Raw genomic sequence first — 16,335 nt, 5'->3', positions numbered from 1 at the left:
CTCGGAAACTCTGTTTCCTAGATGTTTTCTAGGATCCTTTCCAGCTGCAAAAAAAGTAAGGGTCTGAGATTCTGAGCTTGTTTCCAACAGGCTTTCTTTGAGGCAGAAGGCAGCTCTGTTCAGCAAATCCTATGGACCTGCAGAGGACGGCTCCAAACCAAGCCATGCAGCTGTCGGGCTGCAGAGGCCTGCGTGAAAGACGAGTAGAAGAAGGAAGGGAAAAAACTCAAGAGCCCAAGAAGAGCTGCAAAGGAAGACAGCTGCAAGTTTGTCCCGAGTAAATCAAATTGTGACGTTTATTGGGCTGTTTCCAGAATAACACCAGCAAGAAAACTGGAACGCAGAATAATCTTTTCCAAGAAGGATCTCAGCTAAGTAGCCTACCATAACCAGGCTTTGTGACTGGAGTCGGGCTGGCTTCATGAAAAGGTCATAGGTTTGGAGATACACACCTGAGTTTTAACTCTGTCGCCATTACTTCTTATCCGTGATTTGGGGCAGGTTATTTAACCTCTTTGAGCCTCGTTTTCCTTTTCCCTTCACAACAACAAAAAAGGTAAATAATAAAACTTGCAGGGAGGTTGTGGGGATTAGAAATTAAGAAAAGTACTCAATATATAGCTGGTATTCAATAAATAGGAGCTTTATTTATAATATGAGTATGAGCGTAGCACCCAGGGCACATATCCTAGAAACCTCTGGGCCTGGAGCCATCATTTCTCAAGTTTGTACCTGGGACAGTGTAGAGAACTGAGGGTGGGGAAGGCAGGCAAGGCTGGGGGTGGGTGGGTAGAGGGGAGAAAGGAGATCAAAAGGCCTATAAATATCTGTCAAACTTTAAAATGCAAATCCCTTGTCTGTGGCCCTGTTGGGACCAAATCTTCCATTATCACCTTTCTGGGAAGAGCCTGAGAGAAAAAAACGTGAAGTATAGTTTTTCCCTTCATGAAGTGCTTTGGTTGGGTTTGGCGTGATTTTGTAGCCAAGCCTGGATTTCATTCAACTCTGACCTGAGTAGACAGTTAAGACAGTAACTGCATATGGTTTTCTTTGTGGATAGACCATGAGTTCCTCAAGGGAACTGTCTAACCCTTACTATAGCCCCTGCAATTTGCATGGCACTTGGCATAGAGTACCTGCTTGTTGAATGAATAAGTGGATGGATGGATGGATGGATGTTAATTCTGGGCATAGTAAGTTGTCTTCACCAGCTACTGACCTAGTCCTCAGGGATCTCCTTATCTACACTTCACTGGGAGCCATGGTTGGAGGTGGAGGGGCGTCCCCTCTGGGGGGGAATCCCCATGAGGGGGGCAACTGTGGCACTCTGAGAAACGCTTGGATGCTGCCAGTGGCCAGGGCTCTGTGCATCCCCTACCTGGGCACACATAATGCTGCAGAGTGGCTTTTCCCTCCCATTTGCCCCAAAAATGTTGCTTCCTCATATGAGTCCCTGTTGGTGATTTATTTCTGGAGAAAGTATGGAATTCCAGGTAAATCTTACAGAGGAGAGCTTCAGGGGTAAGAGAGCCAATAATTATGTGACACCAGGTGCCAGGTCCTGGTCCCCCACCACCATCCTAAGTCAGGAACATGGTACCTCACTCCTTTTCTTCCTTTCCTCTTCCCTTGCTGGCCTTGTTTTTCTCATGAAATAGTACTTGTACGTAATGGGTGACTGGGTTTTTTTTAAGATAAAAGAATCTAACAAATGTGTCCAGCCTAGAATGCCCTAAAACACATGTCATTTACGAGACTCTTCCTGGACCAACTCACCTGACTTCATCTTATCCAAGAACCTGACAGCCTTCCTTCCCCAGCTCTAAACTGCATCTGCCATTCAAGCCTCCTATCAAGTCAGTCACCACTAGGGAGCCTCTGAGGATCACCTAGGTCCTTGCTGACCACTCACGTCTGCATTCTGGTGCCACTTCTTTCACCCGGCACTTATCTGTAGAATCTGTTATTTCAAGAACAGAGAGTCTGGTATCACAACTAGGTTATAAACATCTTGAAGAGAAGGACCGAGTATTATTCCTGTGGGCTCTGCACCATGCCTCGCCAGGACTGAATCCATCTCAAGTTCAATCACAAATTGCAGCATTTGCATTTTCAGGTAAATATAAGCAGCGCATCACTTATTTCATATGAAACTTCCAGCTAAAAATGGCAGGTGGAGTGTGTCGATTGGATGAGGACTGTTAGGGGAAAATTATAAGAAGATAAACTCTTGAAATAAAATGATGATATGATAAAAAAAATTGCAGCATGTTGGTGGTCAAAGCTTGAGCTTTGGCTTCAGGAAGATTTGGGTTCAAAGGTTAACTTCATCCACTCATTCATTCAACAAGGATGTATTAAATGTGCGCTACATGTTAGACGCTGCTGCAAGCTCGGGGGATATAAAAAGAACAAGACAAAGTTTCTTCTCTTGTGTTGTTACTCTAATGACATGAGACAAACAAGATCTAATTATTTGTGAAGAAAATAGTGGGGTTGGAGTGGGGAGGTGAGGCCGCTACTCAGCTGGCACGGTCACAGAAGTTCTAGCTGAATGGCGTGGAGGCGCTTACCATCCAGAGCTCTGCCAGAAGTCCAGACAGAGGGAACAGCAGGTTCAGGAGCTGGAATGTAGGATGAGCTTCATGGGTTTAAGAAGCTGGGATGAAGTGAGAGAGTGGCATGGACATATATACACTACCAAATGTAAACTAGATAGCTAGTGGGAAGCAGCCGCGTAGCACAGGGAGATCAGCTCAGTACTTTGTGACCACCTAGAGGGGTGGGATAGGGAGGGTGGGAGGGAGATGCAAGAGGGAGGAGATATGGGGATATATGTATATGTATAGCTGATTCACTTTGTTATACAGCAGAAACTAACACACCATTGTAAAGCAGTTATACTCCAATGAAGATGTTAAAATTAAAAAAAGAAAGAAAGAAAACAAAAGAAAGCCAGTGCCTCTGGAGCCAGGTGAGCTAGGGGAAAGAGGCAGGAGATGAGGCTATAGGGGGCCAAGCAGGGGTCAGCCACAGAGGACTTTACAGGCTCTGTAGAGGACTTTGGAATTTAGACTGAGAGGGATGGGAAGCTTTTGCAGGAGGGCTGTTAGAAAGTGATTTGCATTTTATTTATCTGGCTGATGTGTGCACCACGAAGGAAGGGAGTGAGTGCTTTGAAGCAAAGAGATCAATCAGAAGGCGCTTTTAGGAGTTCCTGCAAGAGATGATGGTACCTGCCCTTTGGAGGCAGCAATACAGCTGGGAGGAGATGTTTGGACTAACAGTGTGACCACAGGCGAGTTGCTTTACTCCCTTAGATTGCTTTCAAGATTAATGACAAATATGCTTAACTGATTTGATTCTTATGGGGCCTCTGGCCTATTTTAGGCACTGTGCAAAGATGATTCAAGTCAGAGATGAATGCTAAAAAGGAGACACTCTTAATTAATGCTCTACTGAGAACTTGCAGACAACCTCGTCTTGAGGATATCTGGCCCTAGTGGTTAGAGCTTTGAAGGAAGGGGACAAAAATTCTGGGATATTTGGTGTCCTGCCTGTCCCTCACATGCTATTCTTTCCTCACACACAAAAATCCCCAACCTCCCCAAGTGTTAACTGTGATAATTATTTTTTAATTCTGAAAATTAAAGTAACTTTTGTGATCATGTCTTGAATGTTCACAATACTGCTTTTCTGGGCTTCTGAACTACTCTTAGTGGCCAGTTGCCTATAAATAAGATTAGTAGAAGTCCTTGCACCTCTCTGATGGGCAGTTTCTTTAAAAGTGACACAGACTTGGGCTTCCCTGGTGGCACAGTGGTTGAGAGTCCGCCTGCCGATGCAGGGGGCACGGGTTCGTGCCCCAGTCTGGGAAGATCCCACATGCCACGGAGCGGCTGGGCCCATGAGCCATGGCCGCTGAGCCTGTGCATCCGGAGCCTGTGCTCCGCAACGGGAGAGGCTACAACAGTGAGAGGCCCACGTACCGCAAAACAAACAAACAAACAAAAAAAGTGACACAGACTTAGATAAATGTGGAGTATACAGAAGCCTTAATTTTTGCCAAAGAAACTTTGGAGTTAGACTAGCTCTGGATTCAAATCCTGGTCCTGCTGTTTAATAGATTTTGACCTCGGATAAATTCCTTAGCTTCTCTTAGCCTCATATATAAACAGGGGATAAAAGTGCCTGCCTTTCAGAGTTTCTGAGGGGCATATAGGAGGAATTTGAAGAATCAGTAAAGTGGGCGGGCATAATAGTAAACAAGCAATCATTTCTCTTTTTCCAAGATTCACTAATACTTTGCATCACTGTGTGAACCTCCTCACACTCTTTACTGCCCAGTATGTTTTGCCTCTCTTTTCTTCATATGTAAACTAGAGACAATTGCCTTCTCAAAAAAAATTATACAGGTTATAGTGGAACACAGTTTAATGACCTCATTTGTGGACCATCAATGGATTTAGCATATCAAAATCATGCTAAATGTATGCTAAATGTATACATTAATATATGTCTCTCAAAAGCCATCTGTCCTCAGTGTATAAATGAGGGCAAAGAGAGGCAGAAACATCATTCTCACTTACAAGAAGAGAAGCAAGCTGAAGGCTGGGGAGGTTTGCCCAAGGCAGCTAGTCTCCTTCAGAACTAGGACAATTACTCAGACCACTGCCTCCCAGGTTAAAGAGAGTGTCCTTTGGTCTGTTTCACAGGATGTCAACCTGGTTGTACTGAGTCCTTTGACACCTCCCGTAGAACTATCCCAGCTGTGAAGTCGTGGGGCCTTCACAGGGCCTGGATGAGAGACGTCTGCCTTTGGACACAGCCCTGTAAAATAAGCCTTCTGGCATCTGGCATCCACAGAATCAGCATTCTCAGTTTAATAAAAATGTAAATGATTTAAGCCATAATAATTACTTTGGAGCAGTTACTGCAACCAGTATTGGTTTAAAACAAAACAAGACAAAAAGGCAAAGGATTTGTAGTCTATCTTCACGTGGATGGTGAATAAACCACTCATTCTCATTTGCAGAGTCAAAGGAGAGCCCTTTTAGACGTTATTCACAGCTGAAAGGCAGGTATCTATTGAGTGGTAAATGAAGAGATTTAAGTTATGATGATGCAAACACTATAGAATTCATTCATTAGGTCTTTGATCAGAGAATTCTAAACATACGGGCACCTTTGGCCATTTGGGAGGTCAATATCTTCCTCTTCAGGTCTTGGCACAGAATAATGCTGAGGAAGCCCAGACACTTAATCCTCACCAAAGAAGTTCTGCTTTAGTGCTTACAAAAAGAATTCTTCCAAATATTCGCAAAATATTCAGTCATTCTGCCCACAGAAGGGTCAGCCTGCCTTGCTGATGACCCTCCCCTCCATTGCCAAACAGACAATTTATTGAATTTATCAGGTCTGGGCCTAAATAAGCTATTTATTCTGGCAATCATCTGCCAAGGTTCCACATTTTGGAGTATTTGGGCTGACTCTGCAGCGTCTCAGGTTAAAGGCAATGTGGCAAGTCCTTGCAAGAGGCTAATGCGAGCTGTTAGCTGAGCCTGATGAAAGCTTTTCCTGGCTAAGAAGGTGATAAACGTTGCCACGTTAATCTGCAGATGAAAGGAGGCTGACTGCAGGAATATTATTTAAGCAGTTTTACCCTAAATGCTACCAGCACAAGAGGAACAGTCCGCAGGTGATTTAGCCCCCCACCTTCAGAAAGCAAGGCATCTCACCATGGCATCTTAAAATGACTAAATGGGACCAGTGATCAAGGAACCATCCAAATGGATTTGATCTTTCTCCACAGTCAGTGGAAGAACTAAGACCCTGAATTCATTACCAGGCAATCAGCACCCATTCACTGAATGCCTTCTATGCCAGCCCCTCTGCTAAGTGCTACAGATTCAGAAATACAAGATGCTCACAGCCTGGTGCCCGAGACAAAGATGCAAATCAATCAACACAAAACTACTTATAGCTAATATCTTAGATATGTATAGGAACTAGTATAGATCCAGAAGAAGCTATATAAACCCTTCTTAGAGAAGACCATGTTTACACTGAGTCTTGATCAGTAAATAAGAATTAGTGAAGTAAAGAATCAAACTCTGTGCAACATTCTGGGGGCACAAAATATTGCAATATAGTCCTTACAGAGTTGTTGAGAGGATAAAAAATCTTGTAAGGAACCTTACTTTGCACATTCATAGTAGGTACTCAAGAAATGTTAGCTTTCCCCTTGCCCAGTGATGTATTTATTTATTTTTATAAATTTTATTTATTTATTTATTTATTTATGTTTTGGCTGCATTGGGTCTTTGTTGCTCCACGTAGGCCTTCTCTGCTCCACGTGGGCTTTCTCTAGTTGCAGTGAGCAGGGGCTACTCTTCTTGCAGAGCACAGGCTCTAGGCGCATGGGCTTCAGTAATTGTGGCACATGGGCTCAGTAGTTGTGGCTTGCGGGCTCTAGAGTGCAGGCTCAGTAGTTGCGGCACACAGGTTTAGCTGCCCCACGGCATGTGGGATCTTCCCGGACCAGGCATCGATCCTGTGTCCCCTGCATTGGCAGGTAGATTCTTAACCACTGCACCACCAGGGAAGTCCCTTGCCCAGTGATTTAAAATTCCTTGTCCTTGTTTTCCTTCCCTTCTATGCAGGTTGGGTGCACCTTTGGTACTTAATGTGTGTGAATTGATGAACTCACACATAAACTTTTTTTTTTCTTTGTGAATAAAAGTGTTAGTTTCTGCTTTATAACAAAGTGAATCAGCTATACATATACATATATCCCCATATCTCCTCCCTCTTGTGTCTCTCTCCCACCTTCCCTATCCCACCCCTCTAGGGGGTCATAAAGCACCGAGTTGATCTCCCTGTGCTATGTGGCTGCTTCCAACTAGCTATCTATTTTACATTTGGTAGTAATTAATATAAGTCCATGCCACTCTCTCACTTTGTCCCAGCTTAACCTTCCCCCTCCCCATGTCCTGAAGTCCATTCTCTATGTCTGCGTCTTTATTCCTATCCTGCCTCTAGGCTCTTCATAACCATTTATTTTTTAGATTCCATATATATGTGTTAGCATACGGTATTTATTTTTCTCTTTCTGACTTACATCACTCTGTATGACAGACTCTAGGTCCATCCACCTCACTACAAATAACTCAGTTTCGTTTCTTTTTATGGTTGAGTAATATTCCATTGTATATATGTGCCACATCTTCTTTACCATTCATCTATTGATGGACACTTAGGTTGCTTCCATATTTTGGCTATTGTAAATAGAGCTGCAATGAACATTGTGGTACATGACTCTTTTTGAATTATGGTTTTCTCAGGGTATATGCCCAGTAGTGGGATTCTGGGTCGTATGGTAGTTCTATTTTTAGTTTTTTGAGGAATCTCCATATTGTTCTCCATAGTGGCTGTATCAATTTGCATTCCCACCAACAGTGCAAGAGGGTTCCATTTTCTCCACACCCTCTCCAGCGTTTATTGTTTGTAGATTTTTTGATGGTGGCCATTCTGACTGGTGTGAGGTGATATCTCATTGTAGTTTTGATTTGCATTTCTCTAATGATTAGTGATGTTGAGCATCCTTTCATGTGTTTGTTGGCAACGTGTATATCTTCTTTGGAGAAATGTCTATTTAGGTCTTCTGCCTATTTTTGGATTGGGTTGTTTGTTTTTTTGATATTGAGCTGCATGAGCTGCTTGTAAATTTTGGAGATTAATCCTTTGTCAGTTGCTTCATTTGCAAATATGTTCTCCCATTCTGAGGGTTGTCTTTTTGTCTTGTTTATGGTTTCCTTTGCTGTGCAAAAGCTTTTAAGTTTCATTAGGTCCCATTTGTTTAGTTTTGTTTTTATTTCCATTTCTCTAGGAGGTGGGTCAAAAAGGACACACATAAACTTTTATATGTGGTTTATACACTCAGAATCCTTTAGCATCCTGGTCAGGTTCTTTGCTATATATCTTTTTTCTCTTTGCCCTAAGATAGCCTAGCTTGCTTTCTGCTCCAGATTCCACATTACTTCTCCTCAGTTCCTGGTGATTCCTTTGCCTGCATAGCAATTTGTTCTCTAGAGATTGGAGTTCCAAATAACTCCTCAATTGAAAGGGATTTTTTCACCATTCCCTAAACATGCCAACTCTCATTCTTTAATCTTTGTCAAGGTTACTTCAAGTTATTCACTCATTCATTGAAATATCTTCTGCTGGTAATGCTGCTCCAATTCTGCCAATCATACTGCTGCCTATACTTCAAAGCCCAAATGCTTTTAGTTTGCTAAAAGAATCTTCCCTCCTCTGAAAGATTCCTGTAATATTGATTGCCTACTGCATTCATTTAACAATTCTGTGCTAGCCAATATAGTTTTTTCTTGGATGCAAATATGCCACACTGCCCTACCTTGCTCTAGCTTGTCAATTCCTTGAAAGTAAAAATTGGGCTTTACTCCACTTTGTCTTTCCTGGCAGCCCTTGGCATTTGATGTGTGTAATACTTATTCATTTGACTCTGAATAAATGTTTCTGGGTTGAATGAATGTACACTACCAAAATGACTTCACTTGCAACTAGGAACCAGTTACAGCAAGGCTTGGAACTACATCCTGGGTTAGGCGTGTCGAGCACCTCAGAGCCTCTGTCATCTCTATTACTATACTCATCCCCGGTGATGTCAGAAATTGGTAAAATGGGCAGATCTATAGAGTAGGAGAGAAGCTTTGGCCAAAGATCTATATCAGAGTCATAAGCACATAAGCAGTTGAAGTCATGAGTATAGAAAACATCTAGAGAGAATAGAGCCAGAGAGAGAACTGAAGGAACACAAGTATTTAATGAGCATGGATATTTAAGCCTATGAGGAGTTTAAAACGATAGCCAAGAATGTGGGAGATAAACCAAGAGGCAGTTTTGACATGGAAAACAAGAGAACATAAATTTTCAAGAAAGAGGGAAGCTCAATAGTCCCAAAGTCTGCAGAAAGTTAAATTTAAGACTGTAAATTGTTTATTAGCTTTAGTAACATGAAGGTCAGTTGGTGATCTTGACAGGAAAATACAAGCATTGAACAAAAATACAGTACTTGATTTCAAGACTTACTGTAAAGCTACAGTAATCAAAACAGTGTGGTATTGGAGTGATGAAAGGCATACAGATCGATGGAAAGAATAGGTCAGCAATAGACCCACTCTTACATGGTCCATTGATTTTCAACAAAGGAGCCAAGGTAATTCAATGAGGGAAATGATGTCTTTTCAACAAATCATGGTGGCACAACTGGATATCTGTATGGGAAAAAAATTTTCCTCAATCCTTACCTCACATTGTACACAAGAATTAACTTGAAATGAACCACAGACCCAAATATAAAAGGTAAACACCATTCAACTTGTAGGAGAAAACAAAAAAATATCTGGGACACTAGGTTAGATAAAGATATCTTAAATAGGCCACTGGAAACAAAAATTAATAAAGTAGACATTAAAATTTTAAATATTTTGCTCTTTGAAAGACACAGTTAAAATGACAGACGCAGGGATACAATTTTTGCAAAACACATCTTGTATCTAGAAAAAAATAAGGAACACTTATAATTGAATAACAAGAAGACAAACTACCCAATTTAAAAATTGGCAAAAAGAATTGAATTTCACAAAAGAAGATATATGAATGACCAATATGCACATGTTAATTAATCCACCAGTTATCAGGAAAAGACAAATATAGCCACAATGAGATGCCACTATACACTAATTAGAATGACTGAAGTGAAAATGATTGACAATATTAAGTTTTGGTGATAATGTAGCATAATTGAAACCCTTATGGTGGGAACACAATGCTTCTTTGGAAGAGTTTGGTAGTATCTTAAAAAATTAAACATATGCTGATCACATGAACCTGCAATCTCACTCTTAGATATTTATCCAAAAGAAATGAAAATGTGTGTCCACCTAAAGACCTAATATCTGAATATTCATGGCTACACTATCCATAATAGCCAAAATGTGAAACAACCTTATTTTTCCATCAACTGATGAAAGAATAAAAAATTATGGTATATTAATATTATGTCATATGATTCTACAATGAAATGGAACAAGATATTAATATAGACAACATAGATAAGTCTTAAAAACATGCTAAGTAGAAAGTCAAATACAGAGACTATATACTATATGGTCCCATGTATATAAATTCTAGAAAAGGCAAACCATAGTGAGAAAAGAGTACCAGTTGTTGTCTGGGATCAAGGCTTGGGAGAGAGGCTTAATTGCAAAGGAACTTAAGGAAACTTAGGGGTGATGGAACTTTTCCATATCTTGATTGTGGTGGAAGTTACACAACTGTATACAATTACCAAAATTCATCAAACTTTACACTTAAAATGAGTGGATTTTGCTGTATGTAAATTAAACTTCAAAAAAGAAAAAAAGTCAGTGAAAAAGGAATTGAGTCTTTAGGTTTATTTCTGAGAACATAAATTGACTGGGTGTGGGATCAGGTGAGCAGTTCAAAACAAAATTAATTACTCCAAAGTAAAATTTCATACTCATCCCCTTCAATGTAGAGTATTGGGTCTTTGTACAACTCTAACCTCAGAACTTAGAGCTGTACACACACCTACGAAGTAATTAATGTCCAATTTATGTCAAAAACATGATTCCTTGAAAAATTAAAAACTTACATTACATGGGCATTTAAAATTGAGATTATTAAAAATATGTGGTACTAGTTCAAAACTGGTCAAACTCTAAAATGTGATTTTACCATGGAAATAACACTCTTGGTAGCCATACTGTCAGCTTTTTCTAATGTCAGGTCTTCAAAGTACATTTATTATTTTCATATGTAAATTCATGTCATTTACAATTATGCTTAACTATTTAAGGGCAAATGGGAAAATTTTAAAAGAGGAAGCTTACAGCAAAGTCAAATATGAGTTTTAAAAGCATTCACATGATTTAGTTCACATATCTGAATTTCAATAGTTTAGTTAGCTCTAGAGATTTAAAAATGTTTCAATTGTACATTTATCAACAGTTAAAATCAAACATGACATTCACATCTACTATATAGCTCTAGGCCTCTGAGCAAAGATATACACATAGGGATATTGATGTCATTAAAGAGTGAGACATCGTATTTACTGATATGGGAAATTTCTAAGATACATTAATATGTTGGTACAGAACACCTCTGGAAGGATCTACAAGAAATTAGAAACTGTGTTTGCCTCTAGATGCAAGAATTGGAGTCTGAGCATTAAAGATGGAAAGGAGATTGACTTTTTCACTCTCTGTAATTAATTAATTAAAAAGGTGTTTCACCTTTTTAATTAACCACACAGAAGTATTACCTTAAAAAGTAAATACAGTTGACCCTTGAACAACACATGCGCAGATCCACTCTTAGGCGAAATTTTTTTCAATAAATAAATACTACAGTACTACATGATCTGTGGATGGTTGAGTCTGGGATGTGTAACTGCAATTACGGAGGACCGACTGTAAAGCTCTGTAAGGATTTTTGACTGTGCAGCGTGGGGGTAAGTGTTGGTGCCCCTAATCCTCCACATTGCTTAAAGGTATACACTTATATCAATATAAATAATCACTAGGTTTTAAAAAATGTATCAGTTCAATTAGAATAGGTGGGTTTCTTGAGAGCAGCAGACTGACTGCCTTTATTTAGTACTCTCCTTGCCCAGTAAGATTTTATATATATTAAGTTCTCTGCAGACAAGACACTTTTCTAAAACAATGTTACACTTGATTCAAAGTATTTTATATATTTTTAGAATTTTCAAAAAAACCCCAAGATCATAACTTCAGAAAAGCACAAAACTTCAAATGTATTCCAAATTTGATCCTAATTTTACAACATGGCATAATGAAATAAATACTAGATAAATAAACACAATTCCATCTCCAGTCTTGGGAAAATAAATCTCTTCACTTTTCTGGACTTATTTTCAAATCTAAACAATAATGATGGCAGTGCATATATGACAGTGAGGTTAGACTATATACATTTTAGATATTAAAGAGTTTGGACAGGTAAAACTCTCCACAATTTCTTTTTGTTTTTAAAACCACTTTATTGTGATATAATTCACATACCACAGAATTTATCAACTTAAATTGCAGAATTCAATGGTTTTAGTATATTCAAACTTTCACAATCATCACAAACAATTCTAGAACATCTTCATCATCACCCACTACCCCCAAAACCCATCTTACAAGCAGTTATTTCCCTTCTCCTTCCTCAACCTCCCCTCCCTGCCAGCCTTTGGCAACCATGAGTCTACTTTGTGTTTCTATATATTATAGATTTGCCTGTTTGGAACACTTTATAAAACTGAATCATATAATATATGGTCTTTTGTGACTGGTCTCTTTCACATAGCATGTTTTCAAACTTCACATTGTAATATGTAACAGCACTTCATTTCTTTTTATTGCCAATATTTCATTGTATTGAAATGCCACACTTTGTATATCCATTAATCAGTTGATGGGCATTTGAATTGTTTCCACCTTTAGACGATTGTGAATAATGCCACTATGGACATTTATTTACAAGTTTGTGTGGGTGTGTCTTCATTTCTCTTGGGTATACACCTGGGAGTGGATTTGCTGGATCATATGCTAACTATGTTTAACCATGTGAGAAACCAACAGTCTTTTTCCATAGTGGTTGACCCATTTTACATTCCTACCAACAGGTTATGAGGGTTCACATCCTCACCAAACACTTTGTCTTTTTGATTCTAGCCATTTTATTTGTTGTAAAGTGGCATTTCTTTGTGGTTTTGATTTGTATTTTTCTGATGACTAATTATGTTGAGAATGTTTTAATCCACTTGTTGGCCATTTGTATATCTTCTTTGAAGAAATATCTATTCAGATATTTTACCCACTTTTGTCTTTTTATTATTGAGTTGTAAGTGTTCTTTACATGAGTCCCTCTAGATATAAGCCCCTTTATTACATTTATGATTTGCAAATAGTTTCTCCCATTTTGTGGGCTGCCTCTTCATTTTCTTGATGATGTCCCCTGAAGCACAAATGTTTCTGGTTTTGATGAAGTTCAATTTATTTTTTCTTGTTGCCTGAGTTTTTGGTGTCATATCTAAGAAACTCTTGCCTAAGTCAAAGTCACAGAGATTTATGTCAATGTTTTCTTCTGAGTTTTATAGTTTTAGATCTGACATTTAGGTCTTTGACCCATTTTTGTGTGTTTCTTTATATTGTATGAGGTGGAGATCAAACTTCATTCTTTTGCATGTGGATACCCAGTTGTACCAGTACAATTTGCTCAAGGACTACTGTTTCCCGATTGAACTGTCCTGGAACTCTGGTTGAAAATCAACTGAACATAAACGTGAGGACATATTTCTGGACCTTCAGTTCTAATCCCACTGATCTGTATGTCTACCTTTATGCCATTCAACACATTCTTCATTACTGTAGCTTTGTGGTAAGTTTTGAAATCAGAATCAGAAAGGGCAAGTCCTGTCCTGCCATTTCTTTTTTTTTTTAAGGATCGTTTTGCCTATTCTGTATCCCTTAATTTTCCGTATATATTTTAGAATCAGCTTATTGGTTTCTGCAAAGAAATTAGCCAGAATTGATGGGGATTGCATTGAATATGCAAATTAGTTTGGGGAGTATTGTCATCTTAATATTAAGTCTTCTGATCCACGAACATAGGATGTCTTTTCATTTATTTAGGTTTTCTTTCATTTCTTTCAATGATATGTTATAGTTTTCAGAGTAAAAATTTTGTACTTATATTGTTAAATTTATTCCAAAGTATTTTATTCTTTTTGTTGTTGTTGTAAAAAAAATTCCTTAATTTCATTTAGTATTATTCATTAGAAGGGTATAGAAATACAACTGATGTTTATATATTGATCCTGTATCCTGCAACCTTGCTGAACTCATTTATCAGTTCTAATAGCTTTTAGTGAATTCCTCAGAATTTCATAAACACAAGATCTTGTCATCTGCAAGTAGCAACGGTTTTACTTTTATCTTTCCAATCTGGTTCCCTCTAGACTTTTTGAATGCTAAATAAATAAATGAATAGCTTAATATTTGGAGGTACTGTAGTTGATATTGTATAGATGCATTGTTAAAACAAAAGGGGAAGAAAAAAGTGCTATCAAAGAAAAATTTTAACAGAAAAAGCAATGAATTGAGAGGCAAGAAATCTGGTTCCCATACCACTATTAATTACATGTATGATCCTGAGCAAGTTCCTAATCCTCTTCTGGTTATACATTCTATTTTCCAAATCTTTTTCCACTTGGCATACCTGTGGACTTCTGGGGATATGTAAGAAGTAGATTTCCTCAGTTTATTCAGCTACCACAACCATGATTTTCACTATATATATTGATCATCATCCTCCTTTTCCATTTTTTTTTGTCCCTCACAAAAGAGAATAAGATTATTGAAACTGGAAGAGCAGCTGAAAGTATCTTCACATTGAAAGCAAATATAACTCTCAGAAAGGCACAACAGAAGATGTTGTGAGAATGCAGGCAATTATAAAGAGTTATCCCTTGGGAACAAGTTGGAATATCAAAAAATGCTTTAGGGGCTTGTGGAAGAAATGAGTAAAAATGAGTAAATGAATGGAGCATTTACTCTGTCTAGTAGTATACAAATATTTTAAGGATATAACTTAAGAATAATCAATAAAGATTTTTTTAATGAAAAAAGTATGTTATAAAAATATACATTATCTGAAGTTTTCACTGCAGAGGATAGTCTTTTAAAACCAAAGTTTTAGGTAACATTTTTTATTACAGTTTTGATTAAAATGTCAAGTATCTCACAACATATAGAATCACATTAAATTTTTCTACTATACATTAACTAGATACCTTCCTTCTGCTTCTGCTAATGCCAACAGTACTAGAATACTAAGTTATACTTGAATATTTTAAATTTAATTTCAGGTGTTTTGGAACCTTAGTTTTAATCTCTGACTTAAAGGAAGAGGACTATCCAAACAGGTACCAGAGACGTCTTTTTCCTTACGACACTGTAGAAAACTCAGAGACCCTTTTGCTGCATCTTGGAAACAGGTTTCTTCATTTCCAGCTGTTTTATAAGGCTGGACACACTGTTCAGTTTCTTTAATATGTGCTTTAGGGTTACTCAATTTTTGGGCATCATTTTTTTTGAACTGGGCTGGGCTATGTTTCTGAGAGCTCTGCTTCATTTTTTGAGTTGTGGCCTTAGCTTTCCCAGACTCTGGAATAATTTCTTCACCAGAGGAATGTTTGTCAAGGGAAACACTCTTCTTCATATCAGTTTTCCGAGTGGTTTGCACATCAACTTTCCTACTATAATCTAAAGCAGTATTTGGTGGTCCAATTCTAACATTGGAGGTCTTTACTATTGGGTTATTGACAGAATAAGGTATAGAAGTATTTGCTTTATAGTTTTCTTGAAACAGCTGGTTTCCTTTTAGGACTTTACAGTTTCTAGATTCATTTTGCACATGAATTCCTAGAAGATCTTTTGAAAGATGTGATAGACATTCAGAACTACTATTAGCAATACAGTGTTCTTGTACAGTAAGTAGGGACAATGTTTTCAGATCATTATCTGGTTGTACATTATTCTGAGGATATGATGATTTTATATGTATTCGTTCCTTTAAAGGTAAATCCTGAAGATGTAAATCAGTAATGCCAGAAAGTAGGTGCTCTTCAGGATCAGTCTTTTGAAGATCCCAATCGAACAGTTTATTAATGTTTGTAGTGCACCATTCTGATTCACATGACAATTGCTCTGTAATATTTTTAAAGCCATCAGGGATAGCTGTTTCAAGTTCTGATTTTACACCATGAGCAAAAGTGTTCCCTGGGATAGCTGAAGAATTACTAAAAGAAGTACCTTCCCAGTCAATGGTGCTCAAGTGCAGATCAGCAATTGCAGATATATTATGGGATGAGGAACTGGGTTGATTAGATTCTGCAATCAGAGACTTACTGATAGCTTTAATTTGCTGCACAGCCAAAGGTCTTGGAGAAGATATTAACTGTTCTTGTGTATTCAAACAGGGAGCATCTTCAGGTAAAAGCAAGGTATTCAATGACACAGAAGTAGATTCCTGGGGTAATGTAGAATCAGGGGAAATTTCCAAATTTAACTTGGAATTCTGCTTAGAAAAGATTTCACATGTGGGTTTTAAAGTCATGTGTGATTGAAAAGTCATCATATCATCTGATTCTGGCAAATTGTTTCCTTTAGACTTAGTTTTCATGCCTGAAAGAAAAAAATATATATAATACAATTA

General features: G+C 38.3%; 1 protein-coding gene across 2 annotated transcripts in view; it reads right to left on the bottom strand.

Annotated features, from left to right (window-relative positions):
• Positions 1-12,111: 12,111 nt before the first annotated feature.
• GEN1 (GEN1 Holliday junction 5' flap endonuclease) overlaps positions 12,112-16,335 on the bottom strand; it is a 31,813-nt gene continuing 27,589 nt past the window's right edge. For both annotated transcript variants that reach the window (XM_082643108.1, XM_082643107.1), the window contains one exon: positions 12,112-16,304. In XM_082643108.1, the coding sequence (XP_082499234.1) occupies positions 14,983-16,304 (1,322 nt within the window). In that variant the 3' untranslated portion in view covers positions 12,112-14,982. The remainder of the gene's footprint in view (positions 16,305-16,335) is intronic.

This window comes from Mesoplodon mirus, assembly GCF_964341445.2.
Source record: "Mesoplodon mirus genome assembly, chromosome: 14".
NCBI lineage: Eukaryota > Metazoa > Chordata > Mammalia > Artiodactyla > Ziphiidae > Mesoplodon > Mesoplodon mirus.
The sequence above is the reverse complement of the archived record's forward strand: the minus strand, read 5'-3'. Positions and strand labels throughout refer to the sequence as shown.